Source organism: Cydia strobilella, chromosome 26, assembly GCF_947568885.1.
Source record: "Cydia strobilella chromosome 26, ilCydStro3.1, whole genome shotgun sequence".
Taxonomy (NCBI): domain Eukaryota; kingdom Metazoa; phylum Arthropoda; class Insecta; order Lepidoptera; family Tortricidae; genus Cydia; species Cydia strobilella.
Genome location: NC_086066.1, coordinates 7,861,934 through 7,887,070, shown reverse-complemented (window position 1 = coordinate 7,887,070; position 25,137 = coordinate 7,861,934). Strand labels below are relative to the sequence as shown.

Here is a 25,137-nt window from a genome sequence, read left to right as displayed (position 1 = left end):
AAATAATTTTTCAAGCAGTTAACAAATTTATCATATTTTTGCTCTCCCGCTATTTCCTTTGGGAGACTATTGAAAATTCTTATTGACATATTATAGGGGCTCTTATTACTTATTTGTAAGTTACTGGCGGGAAGGGCTATTTTATTTTGGTGTCTTAAATTTAAGGTACAAGTATTATGAGGATCTTTAGCTTTTAAATATAGGTCAGGATGTTTTCTTACAAATTTACATGTTTCTAATATATAGAGGGATGGTAGAGTTAAAATATATTTTTTTTTAAAGTACGGTCGGCAGCTTTCTTGGTTTTTTATATTACTTAATATTCTAATACATCTTTTTTGTAATATGAATAAATCTGCACTATTTGTGCTATTACCCTACAAATTGATCCCGTATTGGAGCCATGTCTGGGTAAATGCATGATAAGCACTAAGAGCCGTTTTTAACCCTGTGGTTTTTTTAATATTTCTGAGGGCATAAGCAAAGCATGATATTTTCAAGCTAATTTTATCTATATGCATTTTCCAATTGATATTCTCGTCAATGACTATGCCGAGGAGATTGCAGTGCTTTATTGGTTGAATTTGGGTATCTAGGTAAGTGAAATCAAAATTTAATGGGGTTCGTTGATGGGGTCGAAATTGAATTAAATTTGTCTTTTTTAGGTTTAGTTGTAGATTATGATCGCTGAGCCATTGAATTACGGTATCAAAAATATTATTTAACTTATGAGTTAGATTGTTACTGTTTGAACAAGAGAATATATACTATAGATATATCATCGGCATATAGGAAACATTTTGTATATTCGGTATTTATTATTTTTGCCAGATCGTTAATGTAGATTAAGAATAGGATGCAGCCTAAAACACTGCCCTGAGGAATAGAATGTTTTTAAAAGAGAGTTAGTTGTTTTGTTAAAATATTCTCTCAAAATGGTCTCTCATATCATGCGCGAATCGCGGCGCGAAGCCGCGTAGTCTAGAGAGCTTTACAAGAATGTACCGATGGACGTTCGGATACGTAACGGACGTTAGGAGAGGTTGATAACTCAAAGATAAAGTCAATAAGATAGAAATGGAACTTTTACGTATTATTTGCACGTTTTGCTCCACGGCATAAATAAAAAAGGGAATAATGAATCTTAATCTTCATCAGGTTTAAACAATTTATTTTTTTAGACTGATAAGTTTACTTTATGGGTTAATATCGGAATGCACTATGATGATGTCAAAGTGTCAGGCAGACATCAGTCATCACCCAGTCACCTGCTGTGATTGTTTGTTGTGATTGTAAATATTATTTTATTCCAATAAATTCTCTCCGAGAAGCACTTAGTTTCTTTTGTATATCAGTTTAATATTTTAGCTACAACTTTGTGCGCTATACCAAAATGTCCTACATTTGCATGATCTGCACTCTCAACCGTCCGCCTCTGCTACCACTCGCGATCGAGCACAGAAGATTGCTCGAGGCCCTTGTATCTCCAACGATCAACATGGTATGTATATTTTTAGTGTGTTTATGTGTTTTTCTATACATCATCTTCCTCACGTTATCCCGGCATTTTGCCACGGCTCATGGGAGCCTGGGGTCCGCTTGACAACTAATTGAGCCTAAGAATTGACTTAGGCACTAGTTTTTACGAAAGCGACTGCCATCTGACCTTCCAACAGTTCCAACCCAGAGGGGGAACTAGGCCTTGTCAGGATTAGTCCGGTTTCCTCACGATGTTTTCCTTCACCGAAAAGCGACTGGTAAATATTAAATGATATTTCGTACATAAGTTCCGAAAAACTCATTGGTACGAGCTGGGGTTTGAACCTGTGACCTCCGGATTGAAAGTCACAAGCTCTTACCGCTAAGCCACCAGCGCTCTTTATGTGTTTCTCTATACATTTTGTAATTATAACATAGCAAAGAAAAAGTGTTGGATTTAATTATTTTGTGGTGCTGAGTTTTTGTTTTCTTAGCCTCAATATTCTTTCTCTTGGCATCCTTCAGGGCATATCTAAAGTCACGCACACTTAAAAATATGACCCAGAATACTGTTAACTAAAATAAGAAATGCTATTTTTGTTGTACAAACTTTTCTTTACTAAAAGTACAATTATTATATTTAAGTTTCTTGAATATAATAATTGTGGTATGTTTAAACTTGTTTAAAATCTTTAAGCAGTCACATACCACAGGGGTTTTGGTATTAGTATGATTTGGCTTATTTATAACTGTTTAATCTTAAAATAGTTACCAAAGTATGAATTAAAAACAGGAACAGCACCCAACTGTGCTTAGAAATGTTACAATAGTTTCTCTTTTTGAAGTTTTTACCTATTTTTGGCTATTGTAAAATATTCTTGCACCCAGAAACCCAAGGCACAGGGCGGACACGCTATACATCAAACATCACTTGCATTTCTATGTGTGAACGGCACGTCTGTACACGTCATGCGTCATAGTGTGAGTAAGTTGCTTAAAAATAGTACTGAGCGGCCGGCAAACGCCAGTCAATCTGCTGTCGCGGGGCGAGGTAATTCGAGTTGGGGCGGGGTAGTGCGTGGCCGTTCTGTATGATAATACTATTACTTATTCTGTGCCCAGGGTATGCTTATCACTGTGACCAAACTGTGTATTAATTTTATGAAATGTCTCTCAAAACAGGTGGATTTCAAAGCGTGCCACCTACTGCTGTGCATGGGTTGCCAGGTTAAGATGTTGTCCGTACACCAGTTCCAGAAAACGGCACTCCAGGGCATCAGTAACCTCAAGTATCTGCTCAGTAAAGTCAATATTGCACCGTCTTTCCAACCAATTGTAGTAAGTTATTTAATTTAATTTTTTTCAAAGGCCAATGATGATGATGCAAATCCAAAGAAAAGACCACTTATATAAAAACTGTTTCAGATTGATGATGAAGATGTCAAACCTGACATCAAAACTATTAAAATAGAACCAGGAACACAACCACCCGCTGTCAATGAGACACATGCCAGTGTTTCAACACCGCAAGATGTGAGCTGTTGATATTATTTAACCTCTAGGCTCCCATGGTCCTCATTCTGGTACAAATTACCTCCAATTGAAATTTAACTTGTTATGAAGTTAATAATGTTGAACAGTCCAGTAACAACAGCGGCCTAAGCCTCTTCGGGACACTGCTAGCAAAACTGTGACATCCGTTGAGACTGGATACTTGACCATGGTTCCTTGTTTCTATTATCTATTTTATAGTATCCCTTTTTGAGAAGTGCGATTTTGATGTATTTCTTAAAATAAGTTAATGCAGGTTCCATGCCTCTAATGGTACTTTGTTACACCACAGTACCCACATTACTTACAGCGATAAGACCGCCTGTTGCTACCTTTATTTACTTTGTAAATATGTTATTGACTTTTCTTTTGTGGTGCAAATAAAGTGTATTTACTTACTTCCTTCCCTCCTTGCGTCGTATTCCTCAGTATTGAGGGTCGTGACCTCCCTTTTGTATCACTTTCTCTCTTACGATCTTTCTCAATCTGCTTCTGTCTTCGGCAGTGTGGAGAGCCATGTGAACTGTGGAGTCAAGAGCGCTGCGGGTCTGGTCAGACCGACGTATTGGACTGCGTCCCCTTCCAGTCCTTTTCCCTTCCACTTTGCCTTATTTACTTACTTTATAATTTCAGTCAAATACACTGGAAGTGAAGAATCTCAAAATCGAGCCACCTGAGGTGCCTTTGCCTCAAACCGGGGGCAATTCAGGTTCAGCAGTCAGTTGTGAGTCTGTCAGTCGTGAGCCAAGCAGTGAACAGCCCACCACAAGTACCTCTGTAAGTCAGTTACTTTTTAGCAAAGAGTTGTTAATTCTCGAAATGTCTCAATTAAGTTAGTTTTAGTTTTTTGATTTAGCCTTAAGTAATACTAACATTATCCTTGTTTTGTTTTTGTTTTGTTATTTGTTAAGTACTAACCAATGTTTATGGATACTTAATGTGTCTGAAATAAAGTTTTTCAATTTCAATTCAATTAAAATTGTGCTCCCGAGTTTGCGTCTGTAGTTGATGGTGATGTAATGTGTTTCGTATAATATGTTTCGGGTTAAATGGATTGTCAGAACGTCAAATATAGACTACCACATTTACCACAACCTGTATACTGAGTGTTAAAAGCCGTAAAACATACAGGTTTTCAGTTATCAAACATTGTTTTTCAGACACCTAAAGCAACCCAAACAACTGTGACGAAAAGAACAGTTTCAAGAAAAACTCTAGTTTCAAGGAATCCCGCAAACACTGCTACAACAGGGAATACGGGGAAATATTCCACCAGGATATTGAGGAGCGGCGCGAGGTAAATTAGATTTTAATTAAAAAAACTACTTTGCGTCAGAAATTTTCGGTTGCAATATTTTGCAGCACTTTAAAATCTCAACATTTATTGTTTTAGACGACCGGTCTGGCCTAGTAGGTAGTGACCCTGCCTGTGAAGCCGATGGTCCTGGGTTCGAATCCCGGTAAGGGCATTTATTTGGGTGATGAGCACAGATATTTGTTCCTGAGTCTTGGGTGTTTTCTATGTATATATGTATTTGTATATTATATATATCGTTGTCTAAGTACCCACAACACAAGCCTTCTTGAGCTTACTGTGGGACTTAGTCAATCTGTGTAAGAATGTCCTATAATATTTATTATTTATTATTATTTATTATTTATTTATTGTATCAACAAATAGATCTAGAATTACATTCAAACGTATTTACAGTCGTGTTCATAAATATGTATACATTTCTACTCCCTAATCCACTGCAATAAGGTGAAAATATGTACACATATTTATGAACTCAACTGTACTCTATGAGTAGCCATTGTTGAAACTCGTACAATGTGTTAATAAATTGTGAGTTCATTTTGTATCTAGCAGAAACGTCTTCAAACGAAGCTATTAAGGGGATCCCATGCCCCAATGACCTTCGATCTGAATCCCTTAGTTTTCTAATGTTTTTTGTAGCTTATCATATAACAGCAACAGCTTTAAGAAATATAGTATCCCATGTTTACTTCAAAGTTGTCTTCGAGATATTTGGCATCAAAGTTGAACAATTTTAGGCAAAATAACTGGTTTTCTGGCCATAACTTTTGTGTTAATTAGTTTAAAATTAAAACCTCTAACTAGTTTATAGACACGTCAAAAACGAACCCAAATATGCAGATTTCGTATATGTAATATCTTCACACAGCAATCGAGATACGAAAAAAGTGTTTTTTCAGACAATGTTTAAAAAAATCATAAAAAAATAAGTAAGTATTCATTTCTTTCAAAATCCGCTATACAAAAATGGAAGATAGCCGTTTGTCTTATAATTCTATCTGTAGTGCAAAATTAGTAGATACGATTTAAAACTTGTCAAAAATCGATGAAAACCTCGGGATGCTTAGAATTAATTTGAAAGTTGAAAAAAATGCTGTCTTGGGACTTGAGTGAGACGAACTCATGACACTGGATCACTAGCCCATTGCTCAGCCATCTGAGCTACCATATGGGCAGAGAGGCACCCTAGTGACATCTTCCGTAAGAGCGTTACACTTAAACGGATTCTTAAATTAGAATAAATTTAAGAAGCTTCAATAGTGACTTAACCTTTTGGACGCCAATGACCGATATATACGCACCGTAGGTTCAACGTCAAAGACCGATTAATCGGTCACAGACTGCAGAGCAACATAGACCTACATGCGTATGCATAAAGTTCGATTTCAGTTTTGTGTTTGACACGGCGTCGAAAAGGTTAATAATCATCTTGTATTATTCAACTTGAGAACAAATCAACTTAATATTGTCTTCGGTTACCGCGATAGTTACTCATGAAATAAAACTATGAAAACGGATTATATTTTATCGCGTATATATATATATCTTTACTTGAAAAATAATTATAGTGTGTAACTAGCCTTATGAACCGATTTTGCATGTACAACCAGCCTTAAAGTTTGTAGTCTATGATTGTTCATTATTTTAGTATGTGGGTATTTTTGCACTTTGTAATTTTTCCTCAGTCACCCGTTAACCACGAACGCTGTAAAGAGTTCGAAACGTCGGGATGTATTATAAATTCAATATACGCGATATAATCCGTTTTCATAGTTTTATTTAACAAATCAACTTATTTTATAAAATATTTTGATTTGTGTTTTTGTTCCAGAAAGCGCTATAACCATAAAATTAAGCTCCACATTAAGCCTACATCCTTCCCGTGTCCGCACTGCGACCAATACTTAAGTCATCCCTTCAGCTTGCGAGCGCATATTAATAGGTAAGTTGTTAGAGTTTTGAATTCACGGTTAGTTCCACTAGACTTATATCGGGAGCTCATCAATTATACAAAAGGTGTTCACGGTCTCTATCCCGGTCAATATAAGTCTAGGCAAACATAGATATAACTCCGTAATAGATGGATACAGTCTAAGGAAAAAACGTGCCTCGAAAATCACCAAAATTTGATTCTAGATCAGATGGCGCCACTAGTTTTGGCCTACACTCGTATAGAGGGCGTTGACTGTTTCGTTTGTTATTTATAATTTTAACGCATACCAATGAAAGAACATGGGTCAAAATCATATAAAAATAATTAATGCAAATAAAAAAATAATTTATCCATATTTAAATACATTTTAACGTATTTTTTTAAATCTTCATTTTTAGTTTTAAAGTATGTCGATAGATGGCAGTGAATTTACAGTGGTTACAAAATTTACTATGACAGTACCGCTCTATCTTATTATATCCTCATTGGTCTAGGTAAGTTATTTTAATCATTGAAATTGAAACATTTTATGATCTTTTAACGTGTTCTATGTTTTTTGATCGAGCGAAACAGTGAATTTAATTTGTTTTAAAAAGCGATGAAACAAAAGAAATGCTACATGTCGCGAACGCAACCTTTTATTTGTATAATGAATGTAAAAAAAAACTGCAGCTAAACGCAGCCGTCGGGCTTGACTATTAGTATTCGGAGGCTTTTCTAAAGCACCAATAGCAGCGCTCCAGCTCCACATATTTTGTATCAGTATTAGAGGCATCTAAAACCACCTTTTTAGGGTTCCGTACCCAAAGGGTAAAAACGGGACCCTATTACTAAGACTTCGCTGTCTGTCTGTCTTTCCGTCTGTCACCAGGCTGTATCTCATGAACCGTGATAGCTAGACAGTTGAAATTTTCACAGATAACCACAAACCGCCGCTATAACAACAAATACTAAAAAGTACGGAACCCTCGGTGCGCGAGTCCGACTCGCACTTGGCCGGTTTTTTTATATTCTTTGTATTGTTTTCTTTGATAAGGTGTGCAATAAAGAGTATTTTTATTGTATTTTTTGACTTATTTGCCAAAAACCGGTTACGATCCCTGCCTTAAGGCACCCTAAGTGCCTTAGGGTACTCCAGTGGGTAACTCATATGTGGCCCTTTTGATGTTGCATATTACGTCAGTGGGCGAGGTTGCGAAAGCAATCTTACCCAAACTAAAACGGAGATCCTCGCTTCGCTCGGTGAATATAATGAAACATTTGAAGTTGCGCTCTCTCGGAAGGGTCTCCACGGAAGACCAGCGTCGAGATCCTTAGGTGGATTCTTGACATTAAGCTGAGTGGAGACCTTTTCAGTGACGCTTAATAATAAGTTGGTTCTGTATGTCTGAAGTAATATTTAAGTTAAATTTAAGCGTTTTTGAATAAATTTATTCTATTATATTATTCTATTCATTTCAGGAAGCACAAGGCGGAACCTTCGAAATGCGACGAGTGTGGTGTCACGTGCCGCAACTCCGAAGCTCTCCGGTACCATAAGGATAATCATAAAATGGTTCGTTTAGATAAGTTTTTGGGAAAAAAAATCATTTTTGATACAAGCTTTTATCGCTAACTGCACTTTCTTTCCACAGGCAACTAATCCCCGGACCCGGGTATGTCCTTAAACTATGTCCAAAAGAGAGGTATGGGCACTGTGAATGACATCTCGCTTTGTGTGGTAGGGCACAGGACAGCGGATGTCATTCCAGATCTAGAGCAGAGCCCAACTGGGGAGGTACCTCCACCTTACAGAAAACCGCAGCCAAATAACACTAGACCCTACTCATAGTGTTGTGTTCCTGCCGGTGAGTAAGGTTGCCAGAGCTCGAGGGAGAGGAGTGTTAGGGTCGGCAACGCGCATGTAACTCCTCTGGAGTTGCAGGCGTACATAGGCTACGGAGACTGCTTAACGTCAGGCGGGCCGTATGCTTGTTTGCCACCGAAGTAGTATAAAAAAAATACTGATCGAGACAATTCTAACAACCTAAAACACAATTAGTTTGCGTTGTTTTATCACAGAGTTCCCATGGCTATCTCCTGTCTCCATTATCAGATCAGCTCCATGTCATCATAATGTATGCAAAGTTTCAGCTCAATCGGAAATTGGATCAAATTTAGCTTCCAAGATTTGACCCACACTAACTAACATACATGCGTACGTGTCGCTTAACTTCAAACACGGGTAAATCCATTCGACCCTCTCCGCAACCTCCGTATCTCATGAACCGTGATAGCTAGACAGTTGAAATTTTCACAGATGATGTATTTCTGTTGCCGTTATAACAACATATCATATATACATATAATCACGCCTATTTTCCGGAGACCACGGATTTCCACTTGCTACGGTCCTGACATACCTCTTTCGCTTCCTTCACTTTCATAACATTCCTCATACACGCTCGCCGGTTTAGGGTGCTCTTGACCTGGCCTTTCTTCAGGATTTCCCCGATCTGATCAGAGAAAGTCCGCCGAGGTCTGCCCCTTCCAACTCCCGTTTCTACCTCTCCCTTATACACTCTCTTTGTTAGCCTTCTTTCACTCATTCTTTCCACGTGTCCAAACCATCTCAACATACCTCTCTCAATTTTTGTCACTACATCTTCGCTCAGTCCACACTTTTCCCTTATCACACTGTTCCTAATTCTATCTTGTAATCTCACACCACACACACTTCTCAACGCTCTCATTTCCACTGCAGTTATATTTAAGTGGGGCTCCCATACAACAAACGTGATTTTTTTGCCGTTTTTTGCGTAACGGTACGGAACCCTTCGTGCGCGAGTCTGACTCGCACTTGGCCGGTTTTTTTTTAATATACACTTTGTTTGCAGGAAAAGAATATAGACAACTTGAATTTGGAACTTTTTTGTGTTGAATGTGCGATGCACTTCCCGAGCCGCAGCGCGTACGACACTCACCGTCTAGCCCTCAAGCACACGCCCAGGGAACAATACTCGTAAGATCCGATCAATCAATCAATCAAGTTTTAGGTAACAAGCGTTACATGTCATCTTCTTCTTCTTCCTACCCTTATCCCACGTTATGTGGGGTCGGTACAACATGTTTTTCTCTTCCATTCTCCTCTATCTTTCGTCACCTCAGCACTCACTCCTTTCTTTCTCATATCCTCTTTCACACAATCCATCCATCGCTTTTTGGGTCTACCATACGCTCTCCGTCCATCAACATTCATCCCTAACATTCTTTTGCCTATATGGCATTCATCCCTCATCACATGCCCATACCACGCTAACCTACTACTTCTTATCTTCTCCGTTACTGGTGCTACTTTCAAACTTCCCCTAATATACTCATTCTTAATCCGATCCTTCCTCGTCACTCCACACATCCATCTCAACATTCTCATTTCCGCTGCGTGCACTCTTCTTTCATCCGCGTCAAGCGTTACATGTCATAAAAAACCTAATAATTAGGAAATAGTACTTACTTACTGCTGTGGCGCGACGACCCGAAGTGGATCTTGGCCTCCGACACCAAAGACCGCCATGCTACTCTGTCCAAAGCCGTTTCTGTCCAGTCGACGGCGCCGAGTTCGCTGAGGTCTTTCTGCACTTCGTCTCTCCAGCGGTACCTAGGGGTCGTCACAGATACCAACCAGAGAGAGGGCGAGATACAAGTCCGGATCCAGAATGCTCAACGCTGTGCTGCTGCCCTGCACAAAGTGTTAGTGTCCAAGCTAATGACCAGGAACACGAAGCTTCGAATATACAATACGGTCATAAGGCCAATTCTTAATCGAATTTAAACTGTTGTGAGACATACTAATATTAAATCATTTTACGGTTTAGACTCACTTGTTTTAGTCAAATTAAATTAATTTAGTGAAATTAATTTCTTGTAAAATTATTTAATGACAATACTTAAGTTTAGTATAGTACTTAGACCTAAGTTTTAGTTTTATTATAAGTACTTTTTTTTCTCATAATTTAAAACTAATACGGTACTTAATCGCGTACAAACTTACGTTTATTTATGGCCTGACGTTTCGAACGTGACATTACGTTCGTGGTCACAGGCAGACTGGCGAGGAATTGTATCAACATTTTGTCGCGCGGGTTTTACGAACTACCCGCACTTGATCTTGATTATTAACTTGTACGCTAGAGTTGTCCCGTATTCGTTTTAAATTATGAGTGAAAATCGTGTTAGTTTAAATCAGTATACTTTTTTTTGTCACGATAATGTTTAGCAATAAAGTTCTCATCTATTTAACATTTTCTGTCAAAAAAAATCGTAAATACGGCAAGTAAATTCGTTATTAAAGTACACGAATGACAAAAGTTATAGTCACAGCCAAAAAAGGCAGGATTTTGTAGTCACTCTCTACTTTGAGTACTTTGTTCTACTGTGTTACAGCTTCGAATGTCAAGTGTGCCAGAAGAAGTTCCCGAGAGACAGGACGCTGCGGCAGCATATAGACGTACAGCATCTCGGCCTGGTAAATATAAAGCATCTTTCCTATAGGGACCGTGCGCGACAGTCTGCCATCTTGTGGCCTGAATCGGAAACATATAAACATTAGCTTTTGCCCGCGACTTCTTCTGCGTGGACTTAGTAACAGCAGCTAAAGTAAGTATAGCGCCTGGAAAAAATCTCATAGCAATCATTCAATTTGAGCATATTATGCACACAAATTAGCAGGCACTTCATTAATTATCTCAATTCCACCCCGCTTTTTACTTTCTTAAAGGATGATTTTCGGGATAAAAACTATCCTATGTCCTTCTCAGGGACTCAACCTATCTCATACATTTTATTCCATGGACGAGTTCTTCGAGCTCCCCAATATATAAATATTATGTATTCTAATCTAGTTAGCTTTATAAACTCTATAGTGAAATTAAATGTACTAATTAAAATGTGTTAAATGTGTAACAGTTAAATTGAATATGTACCTGATGAGTCTGATGACATGTAACTTGGCGTTATGAATAAACTATCTGTATCTGTATCTCTATGCCAAATTTCATCTAAATCGATTCAGCGGTTTAAGCGTGAAGAGGGAACACACAGACAGACAGACAGACAGACTTTCGCATTTATAATATTAGTATAAACATTAGCTGTCTGAATCAGTAATAGCAGCTAGAGTAAGTTTAGCGCCTTTATAAATTGTAATAGCAATCATTTAATTTGAGCATAAGCTTAATTGCTTGACATTAATTATCAGGCAATACATTAAATGTCTCAAAATAACCTTTTCACTCTCTTTAGGGATGATTTCCCACATAAAAACTATCCTATGTCCTTCCCCGGGACTCAAATTATCTCTATGCGAAATTTCAACTAAATCGGTTCAGCGGTTTAAGCGTGAAGAGGTCACACACAGACAGACTCGCATTTATAATGTTAGTATGGGTGTACATTGCCAAAGCAAGTGCTGCCATCTACCGTTCTCGTACGTTTTCTTGTGCATAGGTTCTGCCATCTTGGGGGCTACATCGGAAGCATAAACTTCACATTTACGCCTCGCGCCAAAAATCTGACAGCTGCTATAGTTCATGCACGCTCCCTATTTTCAAACTTGCTTCTGTCCAAGGCCGATTCGCAAATCGTGTCGATTTAAGACACTCCCTTCGGTCGTGTTTTAATTTATCGCCACTCGTTGAAAATGTCCTGCTTTTCACACGTGTATCGTAATGTACTCATTCCTGTTTCAGAGAAAACACAAGTGTAGTGTTTGCGGCAAAGTGTACGCACGCGCAGCTAACCTGCGTCAGCACATGAGCACCGTGCATGAGAAGCGTGCGACGAGAGCCAGTCACGTGTGTGACCAGTGTGGGAAGGCCTTCAAGGTAACCTGACCTCACTTATACTGTCGGTTACTTGACTTATTACAGTTGGTTACTCGACTTATACTATTGGTTACCTGACTTATTACTGTTGGTTACTCGTTTTATACGGTGGGTTATAGGGCTTACACGACAAATATTGTTAGTTACTCGACTTATATTGTTGGTTATCTGAACTGTACTGTTGCTGACTCTTCTTATACTGTTGGTTACTCGACATACACACTTGGTTACCCGTCTTGTACTGTTGATCCCCGACTTACTGTTGGCGCCTGACTTATATCAAAGTGCACGCGCGCAGAGCGAGCTTCAATACATTCGCTAACCTGACTTATGCAGTTGATAACTTAAACCAGGGGTGCGAAACTCCTTGCTTCGGGCAAACTCGGCTCCGTTCGGCTCAGCATTGCTCCGAACAATTATTAGGGTTGGCACAACTTGACGTCCCTTTGCATGCACGACCACGGATAAAATAATGACCTGAATTTTGACAACCCTAAATAGCCGAAAGGGATAGTGCCATATATTAGAAAGGGACATCATGATTCGACCCTGAACCGCTGTCAAACTTCGGTTTTGTAGGATGTTTCCTTTCTGTACGGTAGTACTATTATTTATATTCTGTGCTTAAACATAAAATACTAATGATAATACTAATGTTTGTTGACAGGCAAAAAAAAGTCTGACTGAGCACTTACTGACACACCAGGGCCTCAGACCGTACAAATGCAAGTTGTGCCCCGCCACCTTTTCCTACAACGCTGCCCTCTACAACCACACCAACGCCAAACACCTCAAGAAAAAGAGGAGGAAACAGGCCAAAAAAGAAACGGACAGTGTACAAGAAGATTAATAGTTATTTTCGATACAAGTGCGGAAAAGAGGAAATTCGAAACGAGTGGCGATAAATTAAAACACGACCGCAGGGAGTGTTTTAAATCGACACGAGTTGCGAATTAACTATTCGCACGTGTATCGAACAACGTTTTACAGTACATATGGCCCTTTAAACTCGACATATGCACAAAAAGTGCACTTTCCGCACTAGTGCGAGAAAGTAGCACCATATGAACTGTAAAATACATATTGTTATTGTATACTATTAGAACAAATTAAATTATTTTTAGAAAATATTTTAATTTGTGTTATTTCAAGTAGACACACTACTATTTGTAACACGGGCGTTACATTTAACTCAACCAAACAATTGAAAACCGTGACATATCAGTGTCATTTCGAACATGACATTGATATGTCACAATACTTACTTTAAAAAAAAAAAAAATTTCGAACATCAATCGTCCGAGATTACTTACGTGTATAGCACCATCCATACCTGAGATAATTATCCGATAATTATCAAAGACTATAGTTATCTGGATAATTTCGAACCCTGCGTGAGGACCACGGTCCTACTCGTAGTATTAAATACTTCAATGTAATTTCAACTGTTTTCAATTGAAATAGAGATGCATTTCGTATGTTTCGTTCGGTAGTAGAACAAAAGAAATTTAATGAAAGATATGACGACCGGCCTGGCCTAGTGGCCTGACCCTGCCTGTGAAGCCGACGGTCCTGGGTTCGAATCCCGGTAAGGGCATTTGTTTGTGTGATGAACACAGATATTTGTTCCTGTGTCATGGGTGTTTTCTGTGTATGTACTTATCTATATAAGTATGTATATCGTCGCCTAGCATAAATAGTACAAGCTTTGCTTAGTTTGAGGCTAGATTGATCTGTGTAAGATGTCCCCTAATATTATTTATTATCTAACCATATTTTATTAGCCATGATTTCAAATTCTATGTTTTTTAGCCTTAGGATAATAAAAGAAATGAAACATAAAGTGATATGTAAATGGATAAATATAATTAATAAATACAAACAGATTATGAAATAATTCAGATCGCGTACAGAACGAAAATTAAAAGCCGTTACAGACGGCCGTACCGGACCTTGGTGCGTCTATGGATGTCAACATGCCGACTGAAGGGCAATGTGGGCAACTTGTAGTGATGCGCCACGCGGGTTTAAGTAGCGTGTTTTTGAACCTCTGGGCCCCGTTTATCAAAAGCTTGTAGCTTGTAATACAAGTGGAAGTCCCTTTCTAACAAAAGCTGTCAAAAAGGGACTTCCACTTGTATTACAAGCTACAAGCTTTTGATAAACGGGCCGTTGGTGCACTATGTGACAGGGCTCCAACACTTGCGAGTTTAAGTAGGATGTCTCTTGAGCCCCTGGTGAACGAGACGAGTGTGCGTGTAAAGCGCGGGGCGCTGTTTGAACGTGTCGCCGCAGTGCGCGCACATGAACGTGCGCACCGACGAGTGCGTCAGCTGGTGCGCGCGCAGAGTCGTCGCCGTCTGAAATAATAATTAATAGAATCAGGCGCAGCTTAGCGGAAATCCATATTACTCAAAACAAAAATATTACTCTAATAACAAAACTTCCGTGAAGCACTGACATATTAAATATATTAACTAGGGCAAGCTATGCTGGCGCCATCTGCTAAATATTTCGATCGGCCAACCCCATTACAAAGATACTGGACTGGACTCAAGTAGCAAACTATGACACTAATTATTTCAATTAAAACTTTAAAATCATCTATGTATATTGTATGGCTCAGGAGTCAAACTTTTTGTTTCGAGGGCCGTGGCTAGGCCTCGTGTTCTTTTGTTTCTATTTCGCGAGCCAGATTGTACGGTGTTTAGCTTTTCCGCGAACCAAAATAAAGGCTCGGAAGATGGTCCCCGGTATAGCATTATCAGTGAATGTATATTTAGTGGGAATAAGCAAGTATGTAGGTATAGTGACTTGGTTTCTTGTCGCTTGGCCCAGCTGGCCAGGTCGGCGCGCACGTGAAGCACTGACATATTAAATATATTAACTAGGGTAGTTTCTCGTCTCCTCTGCCGCCGCTGTCGCCCGCACCGAGTAATCGCGGAGGCTGCAGCCCGCAGTCTGCGTCGGGCCACCAACGCGAGCGCTCTCTGAAAATGCTCCTCGTCATAGAGCGAAACATGTCGAGCAATCATCGACTTTATAATTTATTGAATAATATTTTTATAATATTTTTTGAAGTTTTGAATAATTTAATTTTGTTTTTATGATCTGTGTTCATCGAATTCCCGCGACCTTCACAGGATCGGTCGGAGTGGCGAGCCTTGGGGGAGGCCTATGTCCAGCAGTGGACGTCTATCGGCTGAAATGATGATGATGATGATGATGATCTGTGTTAATTTAATTTATGTCTTAGTGTGTGTTGTTCTAATGAACTTGTGATTAATTTACCTATTTTTTAAGAATGTTTGTAATTAAGTTGTGTATATAATATGGACTACTTATCTGAAATAAATGATACAATACAATACAATAAAGGTGAGTGACCCGATTTAATATATTTAAAAATATTACTTTGCTAATCCGCTTCGCTGGCTATGAATGAGGTCTTGATGGCTAAGTTGGCAGAGCGCTGGAGTATCGATCCAGAGGCCGTAGGTTCAAGTCTCACCCAAGGCAGTAATTATACGAGTGCAATAGAGATAGCAGCAGGCGGGTCGGTGTACGAAAATCTATGTGGAAAGCGTCTTTGCTTTAGTCTTGCCACTTAACCAAAGTACCAAATAAAACGGCATTTTTACAAAAAAGCATACTTGGAATGGCTCACAAAATATATAACAAGTTACCGGCGAATATAATTGCATGTAAAGACAAGAATAATGTTTTTAAAAAAAACCTAAAAGCTTTTCTTACCGAGAAAGCATATTACTCTATTATAGAATTTTTGACTGAATTACCTAATTAAGATTTACTGCATGACATAACCCTGTTTTGACTATTATTGTTTTTCTGTGATATTATGATTAGCGTGTATTTTTATTGAATTTGTATGCCAATAGGCACGACATAGTGATACTGAAATATGTATTTAACATCTTGTAACTTACCTATGTTGAACAAATAAATCTTTGAATCTTTAACGAGCGATCAACAGTTCGATCAGCGACCACCACTACTTGAAAGAAGCTGTATAAAAGATGTACAGTAGAATCCGTTTACTATGACTCCACTTATACCATAGAGTAACTTATACTAGAGCGGTACTGTCATAGTAAATTTTGTAACCCCAGTAAATTCACTGCCATCTGTCGACACACTTTAAAACTAAAAATGAAGATTTATAAAAATACGTTAAAATGTATTTAAATATGGATAAATGATTTTTTATTGGCATCAATTATTTTTATATGATTTTGACCCATTTTCTTTCACCGGTATGCGTTAAAATTATAAATAACAAACGAAACAGTCAACGCCCTCTATACGAGAGTAGGCCAAAACTAGTGGCGCCATCTGATAGAGAATCAAATTTTCTTGATTTTCGAGGCACGTTTTTTCCTTAGACTGTATCCATCTATTACGGAGTTATATCTATCTTTGCTTATACTGACCAACCGCTTACTATGACGTAGTTACTGTGCGAAGTTTGGTTTTCATATAATATTCTTTGTGACAAAGTCGGATAAGATGACTTCGCTTATAGTGACACATCGCTTAACCTATAAATCCTATTTTCATGAAATTATGTCCGGTTATATTGACACATTCGCTGGTTTTCGTGGCTCTCCCCACGTCTTTCCCTGTGAGGACGTTTGGTGTGTGCGGTGTTTTAGTTTTGATTCTCAGTAACAAGTTATTAATTGGTACAAGGTTAATAAAACTCATCTGACAGCGGAATTTGAGATTAATTTGAAAAAAATTAACAAAAATAAGAATTCAATATACGCGATATAATCCGTTTTCATAGTTTTATTTCATGAGTAACTATCGCGGTAACCGAAGACAATATTAAAAATAAGAAGTTAATCCACTATGCTCTATATGACATCCGCTTAGTATGACGTGTTTGCCTTCGATGTCATTATATGCGGATTCTACTGTACTATTATTTCAATATTTTTATGTTAATGTCACAGCTGTTGTATCTCCAAATAAATAAAATAAATAAATAAAAATAAAATAATAGTCAATAAAGCAAACTTACATAGAACTTTTTGCCACACTGGTCGCAAGCGTGGTTCCGGAGCCGCTCGGCGCCGTGTCGCATCTGCCGGTGGTGTCGCAGCCGGAAGTCGGATATGAACAACTGAAACACAATCATCCCAGGTAGTAAAGTGACGTCAGCGACGTAATAATGACGTAATAATGACGTCATAAAGACATCTCTGGCGTCATAATGACGTATAAATGCTACCTGGGATCATAGAGTAACTTATACTAGAGCGGTACTGTCATAGTAAATTTTGTAACCCCAGTAAATTCACTGCCATCTGTCGACACACTTTAAAACTAAAAATAAATATTTATAAAAATACGATAAAATGTATTTAAATATGGATAAATGATTTTTTTATTTGCATTAATTATTTTTATGATTTTGACCCATGTTCTTTCACTGATATGCGTTAAAATTGTTAAATAACAAACGAAACCGTCAACGCCATCTATTCGACTGTAGGCCAAAACTAGTAGCGCCCTCTGAACGAGAATCAAATTTTCTTGATTTTCGAGGCACGTTTTTTCCTCAGACTGTATCTATCTATTACGGAGTTATATCTATCTTTGCTGGGATGTAAGGTAAGGAGGGGTGACTGGTGAGAGAAACATAGTTTATTTTCTCGGGGCAAGAGAAACAGTACGAGTAGTACCTACGGGCGCGTCATAATTATCAACAAATGGTCGGTCGGTGGACATAACATTTGATGGGAAATTTATGTCAGCGGTACATGTAGTTCCGAGTAATGGTTACTTTGGTCTATACATTGATATCAAAACCATTCATATAGGTATTATAGTTACAGAGATATAAGCCACCGAGTCATAACACTTCGTCACATCTGGTATTTGATCCGAGCCCCTCTAGGCCTCTACGGGTTTTTAAAGACCTCACCTTCACCTTAAGTTTTACGTCAAAGTTGACGGTTTTCAGTATAAATTCTCAAATTTCATATCATATAAGAGAAATAATAAAAAAACCGGACTAGTGCGAGTCGGACTCGCCCACCGAGGGTTCCGTAATTTTTATCATTTGTTATTATAGCGGTAACAGAAATACATCATCTGTGAAAATATCAACTGTCTAAGCTATCACGGTTCATGAGATACAGCCTGGTAACAGACAGACAGACGGACGGACAGTGGAGTCTTAGTAATAGGGTCCCGTTTTTACCCTTTGGGTACGGAACCCTAAAAACGAAGTAAGAACTCACCCGGTCGCATAGCTCACATTTGTGGTTAGACTCTTTCTGATGATAAAATGTGTAGTGCCTCTTGTAGTAAACTTTTGACGCGAAATTCTTGCCACACTCTTCGCAGTGATACCTGAAATATTGAAAACAATTTAGTGGGTAATTAAGTAAATTAAAAAAAACGGGCCCAGTGCGAGTCGGACTCGCCCACCGAGGGTTCCGTACTTTTTAGTATTCGTTGTTATAGCGGCAACAGAAATACATCATCTGTGAAAATTTCAACTGTCTAGCTATCACGGTTCATGAGATACAGCCTGATGACTGACTGACGGACAGCGGAGTTTTAGTAATAGGGGTCCCGTTTTTACCCTTTGGGTACGGAACCCTAAAAAATATGCCAACACACAAACGGATGAACCGATTTTGATAAAACATGTCTAAGAAACACCGCTACAAAACCTGCTTTTAAATAAATCGATTCATCCGTTTAAGAGCTAGTGCCACAGATTGACACATAGCGGTTAAACTTATAACTTCCCTTTTTGCGTTGGGGGTTAATACTATAAGGCAGAGGGATTATATTTCCCACATGATTTTGAACCTTGATTCATTTTGATAGGGATGGCATAAAATAGCAACTAAAAATAGTTGATCCACCCACGCAGGGAAGCAAAATAAAAGTGTGTAATAATAGTACATTTTGTGCAACGTGAGGGTAAGTGAAATATCGGACGAGAGTCTATATGTTCACGACAGCCGCAGGCTGGAGTGAATTAAAGACTCGAGTAACAATATTCTTACCCCCGGAGGTACACACAATGTTTTTCATCACACTTGCGAAGAAAAAAACTAAATTTTAAGCGAAATCATTCTTAAATACGGTGACATTTCAAACATTCGTCCGTCATTTTGAAATTTTTTGGCAGTTTAGGCATCGAAGGCACAGACCCATCGGCATTCAGCCGGAATTGAAAACTGTGTAAAAAATTTTGAACCGGCTATTAAATTAATCAAATTAAATATTTTAAAGCATAAACAAAAAAAAAATTATATAATAAACGTCAGTATTTTCAAAGATAATCTCATTTATACTTACTTGGTTCGTATGAATTAGTGACATAATAAAAAAAAAGCTATAACTCACGAGTGAGTTACAGCATTTTTTTTCAGAATCCATAACTCCCGCGGGAACAATATAGGCCTCTGTCCTTCAGTACACCTGCATGAAATAAGAACTTTTTCGAGCAAGTGTGATGAAACCAGTGCTAGTCGGACTCGCTCACGAAGGGTTCCGTACCATTACGCAAAAAACGGCAAAAAAATCACGTTTCTTGTAAGGGAGCCCCACTTAAATATTTATTTTATTCTGCTTTTAGTATTTGTTATAGCAACAGAAATACATCATCTGTGAAAATTTCAACTGTCTAGCTATCACGGTTGATGAGATACAGCCTGGTGCCAGACAGACAGTTTTACCCTTTGGGTACGAAACCCTAAAAATATGAAATTGCAGTAACCGCTTCTCGCTATGATTGGCGCTGTTGACCAGATGGTTCCTGTAGACGTAGAGGTTCTTGTACTGCACTCGGCACACGGCGCAGTAGGCGAGGCGCGCGGCGGCGGCGGGCCCGTGCGCGGCCGCGTGCGCCTCGAGGCGGCCGAGGGACCGGAACAAGCGCGGACACGAGGCGCATGCGAACTCGCGGGGCGACGAGTGGATGCGGCTGGCGTAGTAATTAAAAAATATCTGTATTTCGGAAAACTAAAAATTGCATAAACCATTTTTAGTATCATCATAATTAGCTCCATGCATGAATTTATTTTTATTTTTGGACTCATGATTTATATCGTTGGAACACCGGAAATGATAAAAATACTTTTGTAAACCTTAACATTATTTTATTAAAAAATATTTAAAATGTTGAAAATTTTTGAGCTGTTGAAACGCTCATAATTTTTGGCGCGAATTCGACAGAGCGTGATGACGTCACACGTTGGGCGGCCCGACGGACGTTTGCTACTAATGACACTAATCTGTCGAACGCGTGACGTCACGTGGCGTTTCGAGCGTTTCGCTCACTAGCTTTTCGCGGGCAAATTTTTGTACTTTTTATTTATAATTTTAAGTAATTAAATGGTAATTTAAAAACGGAAATGCATTTGTAACATGATATAACGGTAACAAACATCCGATTAAAACATATTTCGTTCAAATATAAACTTCATGCATGAGGCTAATTATCATTATAGCTACATGTTAGTAAGTAGATTAAAATTAATTAATTAGTAATGTAGATTTAGGTTTAAAGATATTTATTCTCATAAAAGACATACAAGTCACTTACACGAGAACAGAGTTATAAGTAAAAGTAATCCTATTTACGGTAGCATAAAAGTCGCTCGAGAGGTACACGCTCACACATTTTTTTTTAAGGTGGGTAGTGGTTTAAAATAAAAATAAATAAATAAAATAAAATAAAAATCATTTAATTCAGAAAACATAGGTTCCATAATATGGTTTCTCTTTACTTAAGAACTATGTTAGAATATTATTAAAAGGAAAGGAAAACTAAACTAAAATTAAATTAAATTAAAATTACAAAACAAAAAACAAAAACATATAAGATGCGGCCACCCCCTCCGCCGCTTCATGCATCCCGTGAACTCCTTCTTAGACCGATAGTGGGACCATATTTTTGACCTTAATGTTATGATAATTCTAAAGAAGGAAAAGTGATGCTCATATGGCAGGGGACATGTTTTTAAGCATATTTGTAATTTAAGACGAAAAGTTAGAACGAACGTTAGGTATAAATTAGGTATTTATATATTTTTATTGATGCTTTTTGAATATTGAATTAAAGTGCAAAGTTTAAAATGTATTGCGATAATTTAGTTTTAAACGCATTGAATGAGCCTGTCTCAGGTCAGACGGTAATTTATTATAAAGCTGTGCACCTTCATATGTAAACATTTTTTTTCCCTAATTGTGTTCTTATCTTCGGTAGCACAATGTACATATTATGTGTAGAATAAATAGTTGACAATTTTTTTATGATATCAGTCGATCAGGTTTGTTATGAGGATCAAATGTCTGTATGGGACCCATTGTCTTAAAGCAGTACAAAAGTCACAAATGATGGTCAAAGTCTGGCACCCGCACTTTACTGAGCAAACGCTCTAACAAAATGGCAACACATCGTGACGTCACTGTGTCACTTTGCTTAGAAGCCGCTTTGCTTAAAGGTCGTTTCGATGTATGGAAAACAAGGAAATTGCGATTTTGTCGGTGAAATGTTGCGTTGATGTATATTGTTGCGATACAATATTTTTTAAATAAAATGTAAGGAATCGAATGATACCATTATTTTTTTCCTATTTGAAAGTTTAAAAAAAGTTTTTTTTTTTTCGAAACGTCTTGTATTTTTTCATTATTCCCATATTTAAATTTTTTTAAGTTTCCGATTTATTGTCATAAATTCCTCATTTTCTATCTATTTAACTAGATTTAGTTATAAAATTCAACATGTGTCAACTACCCTATTATTCATATATGATAATTATTATATAATTATTATACCAGAGATGGAACAACATTTGTAATTTAATAAAATAAGTAGGCATGGATAGTTAAATATGGATAATAAGGCAATAGTTACCGTTTATGTGTTTTGAGTGTATGGGACCCTTTGAACTTTTCGCCGCACTCTTTGCAAATGAGATAATGTTGAGACTTCGTGTGATCCTCCAGCTCCTCGCGAGACCTGTTTAAAAATATATATTTAACATTCAATTTTTCTTCGGAGTTTCGTGGCCGATTTTAGAAAGAATACTTTTCAAAGATCTTCAGATACAACTAGTAAATATGTCATGGAAGTCACTGCTCAAAATAAAATGCCGTACCTATTGCGTAAACGCATTTAGGGTTGCCATACTTCAGTCACTAACCTCCAGGTCGGCGTTCGGCCTCGCGTGTAGGCACCCCTCTCCTGGACGCTTCGGGCATTCGTCCTTACGCGGAGCTCAGCCTTCGGCCTTTGCATTTAGACACTTGCCTTTTCTCTGCAGCTGACTGTACTATTGTTTAAAAGTTCACTTACTTTGCAACATAGCTACACTTCTTGCAATGTATACTGCCCTCCTTGTCCCCGCTGTGCTTGCCCTGACTGTGGCTGAGCGCTGACCAGAGCTCCGTGGTCCCATACGAGCAAAGTTTGCATCGGTAGCAGTGGTAGTGCTTTCGAACATGCTTGGTTAAAGTTGCACCGCTGGCAAAGCGAACTTGGCATACTGGGCAGATGTGACGACCGATACTCTGAATAAAAAAAGTAAATGCTCTAATTGCAGCTTTACTTTTTGAGTAATTACCTTAATCTTATAATTATTAGTTTAATTATGCTAAGAGGCCTATAAAAAGTTCTCCTGAATTTTTGACACAATTGTGTGTGTCCACAACTTTGTGTGTCAAAATTAATAAAAATGGAAACTATAGGTCTAGACTAAGAGAAGAAACTGTAACAATATTTTTTGTATGACCGTTTGTTTCATATTTCAATAAATAAATAAACAACTCTTCTATATTCCAGTTTATGGTGTTTGTTAAAACATTCAAGGCCCCAACTGTTAAACCTAGTAAACAGAAACTCTATATTAGAAGTCTTATTTCTTGGTAACTCCAGAGACATTATGAGTAACGCAAGAGACACTCAAAACTATCGGTCAAAAAGTTGATTAGCTCATATACCCATTAAAAAAAGTACAAAAAGTGCAACAGTTAAAAATGTGATTAATTTTTAGACATTTTTGGTGTAATATAAAACTTTTCCGACTTATTGGATTACTATTGTTCCACTTGTATCTTATGTTTTAGCAAAAGATCACTTACCGCATTATGCTTCTTTTCCATATGCATTTCATGATTCTCCTTTCTTGTAAACCCTAGCACACAGCTGTAGCAGTTGTATGGCAATTTCTTAAAGTTTGGGTGACTTCTCTTCTCTTCTCTGCTTTTTACCATCTCCTCTTCTGTGAACTCTACTTCTATGAACTTATCTTTAATATCATCAAAATTTAATTGATCATCTACCGCTTTTATTTTCTTTTTCTTCTTTACAATTGGTAGTTTTTTAACTTTATTTTTATTAGTTGGTAGGTTTTTATCATTCTTATTAATTCTTTTTCTTTCTTTTCTTTTTTCTTTCCCTTGTATATGTTCTCTAATTTTTATTCTTCCTTTTCTTTTCTCTTGCGTGTGTTCTGTCGGGTTAACTTCTTTTTTAATTTCTATTTCTGTATCAACATCAGATTCTAGTGAATGTTTCTCATCATTGTTATGATCAGAAATGTTGTCTGCAACATCAACTTCTCGTTTTATTTCTTTAGGTTGGTTGTCTATGGTAGCAGGGTTGGCTGGTTCATTGTGTGAGATAGAATAACTGGGGGTAGTAGAAACCGTGCATGATAATGTACTCAGGCATTGCAAGCCCTGAAGCTGAAAATTTAACAAAAAAATTATTTAGAACACTTGCCCTTTGAACGCCAAGAACCCAAGGGATTGTAAGATGTTGTGCCCGTGGCGCCAAGAACGCTTATAAGTGATAGGGCGTACATTGTCAAAGTAACAGTCATCCTTTCTAGTATGGTTTATATTTGCTAGCATATGCCAGAGATATTGGCGTGTGCATGATGTTCTTGGGTTTTGACAGATGGCGTTTAAAAGGTTAAATTGCCAGGTTATACTAAAATCCTATTCTCCATCTAGATTTATACTGTGAAACTGTGTGTTAGTACTTTCTGCCGGTACTTAGTTTGTATGGCAAGAACAAGGAATTCCCGGTTTGTGTACCGTTTTTGATGAGCGAGGATGCCTAGCGAGGGATGTGTTTGTTAAAAACCAATAGAATAACTACACGCTGAGCGAGGAAAACAAATGAAGTGTTGGAAAGGTGGTGGAAAGGCAGCCTTAGGGCCAGTTAGGGCGTGCTCCCTTACTATACAAAAACAGTACATGAACCAGCTTTTACTTCAAGAAATATCGTAAAGTATGTTATGACATACCTTTTCCACTTGCTGTAAAGATTCCTGAGCTAATTCAATTTGTTTTTTGAATCTCGAAAACTTAAAGAATATTCTTTTACATTCCCAGCATACACCCCCTTCATTACTCAGCTGAAATCATTTAAAAGTAGTAAGTTTTTATTAAGTTTAACTATGTTAGAAAAAACACTAAACTATATTAGTTTGTATACAAACATTTAAGTCTAACAAGTCCACATTTATTAGTAAATCTTGTAGTTTTTTAATGGGGAACAGTGTACGGTCTGTGCTCAGACATGCATGGCAAATAATTAATTTGTTCCTCATGTTTCAAAATTCAAATCATTAAAAATACAACCAAATTCGCGGATTTATAAGTAAACAAGAACTCTTGCTATGATTACAACATTAATTTGATTACATATATTTTGACAATTCGAAAATATGTTGTTCAGAGATCAAAATATATGCTACAAATTTTTACACCTCAGTGGGATGTTAGTCAGGTTATATTAAAAACTTGTAAACAATGTGTTGATAAAATATTTGGCAGTTTAAAGTTTGTGTTTAAAGTTCTAGATTTATTTATGGTGTTAAATTTTGTACTTGAAACACTGGATATCTAAGATAGCCGAGTTTTGTTTCAGAACGCCTTATCTGAACCTTGATTTTCCTTAAGGTACGTTCCAATGGGCCAATGGGGTTGGCAAC

At 37.7% G+C, this 25,137-nt stretch overlaps 2 protein-coding genes across 2 annotated transcripts; one reads left to right on the top strand and one right to left on the bottom strand.

Annotated features, from left to right (window-relative positions):
• Positions 1-1,257: 1,257 nt before the first annotated feature.
• On the top strand, positions 1,258-13,272 carry LOC134753131 (zinc finger protein 626-like). The gene is made up of 11 exons (XM_063688906.1): positions 1,258-1,501; positions 2,662-2,817; positions 2,905-3,012; positions 3,664-3,807; positions 4,191-4,327; positions 6,180-6,290; positions 7,743-7,836; positions 9,158-9,282; positions 10,704-10,785; positions 12,008-12,142; positions 12,810-13,272. The coding sequence occupies exons 1-11, from the start codon at positions 1,394-1,396 to the stop codon at positions 12,990-12,992; spliced, it is 1,383 nt and encodes a 460-aa protein (XP_063544976.1). The 5' UTR covers positions 1,258-1,393; the 3' UTR covers positions 12,993-13,272.
• Positions 13,273-14,314: 1,042 nt separating this feature from the next.
• On the bottom strand, positions 14,315-24,810 carry LOC134752984 (zinc finger protein 320-like). Its single transcript, XM_063688742.1, has 9 exons — positions 24,643-24,810; positions 24,448-24,558; positions 23,276-23,881; positions 22,491-22,705; positions 22,050-22,154; positions 19,908-20,114; positions 18,412-18,523; positions 17,187-17,288; positions 14,315-14,502 (listed from the first exon to the last, which is right to left on the bottom strand). Exons 1-9 carry the CDS (start codon positions 24,751-24,753, stop codon positions 14,353-14,355), a joined length of 1,719 nt encoding a protein of 572 aa, XP_063544812.1. The 5' UTR covers positions 24,754-24,810; the 3' UTR covers positions 14,315-14,352.
• Between the last annotated feature and the right edge of the window lie 327 nt (positions 24,811-25,137).

What these genes read in the sequence shown, in the direction of transcription:
- LOC134753131 (XM_063688906.1), top strand. Translation starts at nt 1,394, where the DNA reads ATGTCCTACATTTGCATGATCTGCACTCTCAACCGTCCGCCTCTGCTA. An exon ending in GTGTTTCAACACCGCAAGAT is followed by an intron (nt 3,013 to 3,663) that starts GTGAGCTGTTGA and finishes TTATAATTTCAG; the next exon opens with TCAAATACACTGGAAGTGAA. An exon ending in AGCCCACCACAAGTACCTCT is followed by an intron (nt 3,808 to 4,190) that starts GTAAGTCAGTTA and finishes ATTGTTTTTCAG; the next exon opens with ACACCTAAAGCAACCCAAAC.
- LOC134752984 (XM_063688742.1), bottom strand. Translation starts at nt 24,753, where the DNA reads ATGAGGAACAAATTAATTATTTGCCATGCATGTCTGAGCACAGACCGT. An exon ending in TGGACTTGTTAGACTTAAAT is followed by an intron (nt 24,559 to 24,642) that starts GTTTGTATACAA and finishes AAATGATTTCAG; the next exon opens with CTGAGTAATGAAGGGGGTGT. An exon ending in AAGTGTAGCTATGTTGCAAA is followed by an intron (nt 22,155 to 22,490) that starts GTAAGTGAACTT and finishes ATTTTTAAACAG; the next exon opens with GTCTCGCGAGGAGCTGGAGG.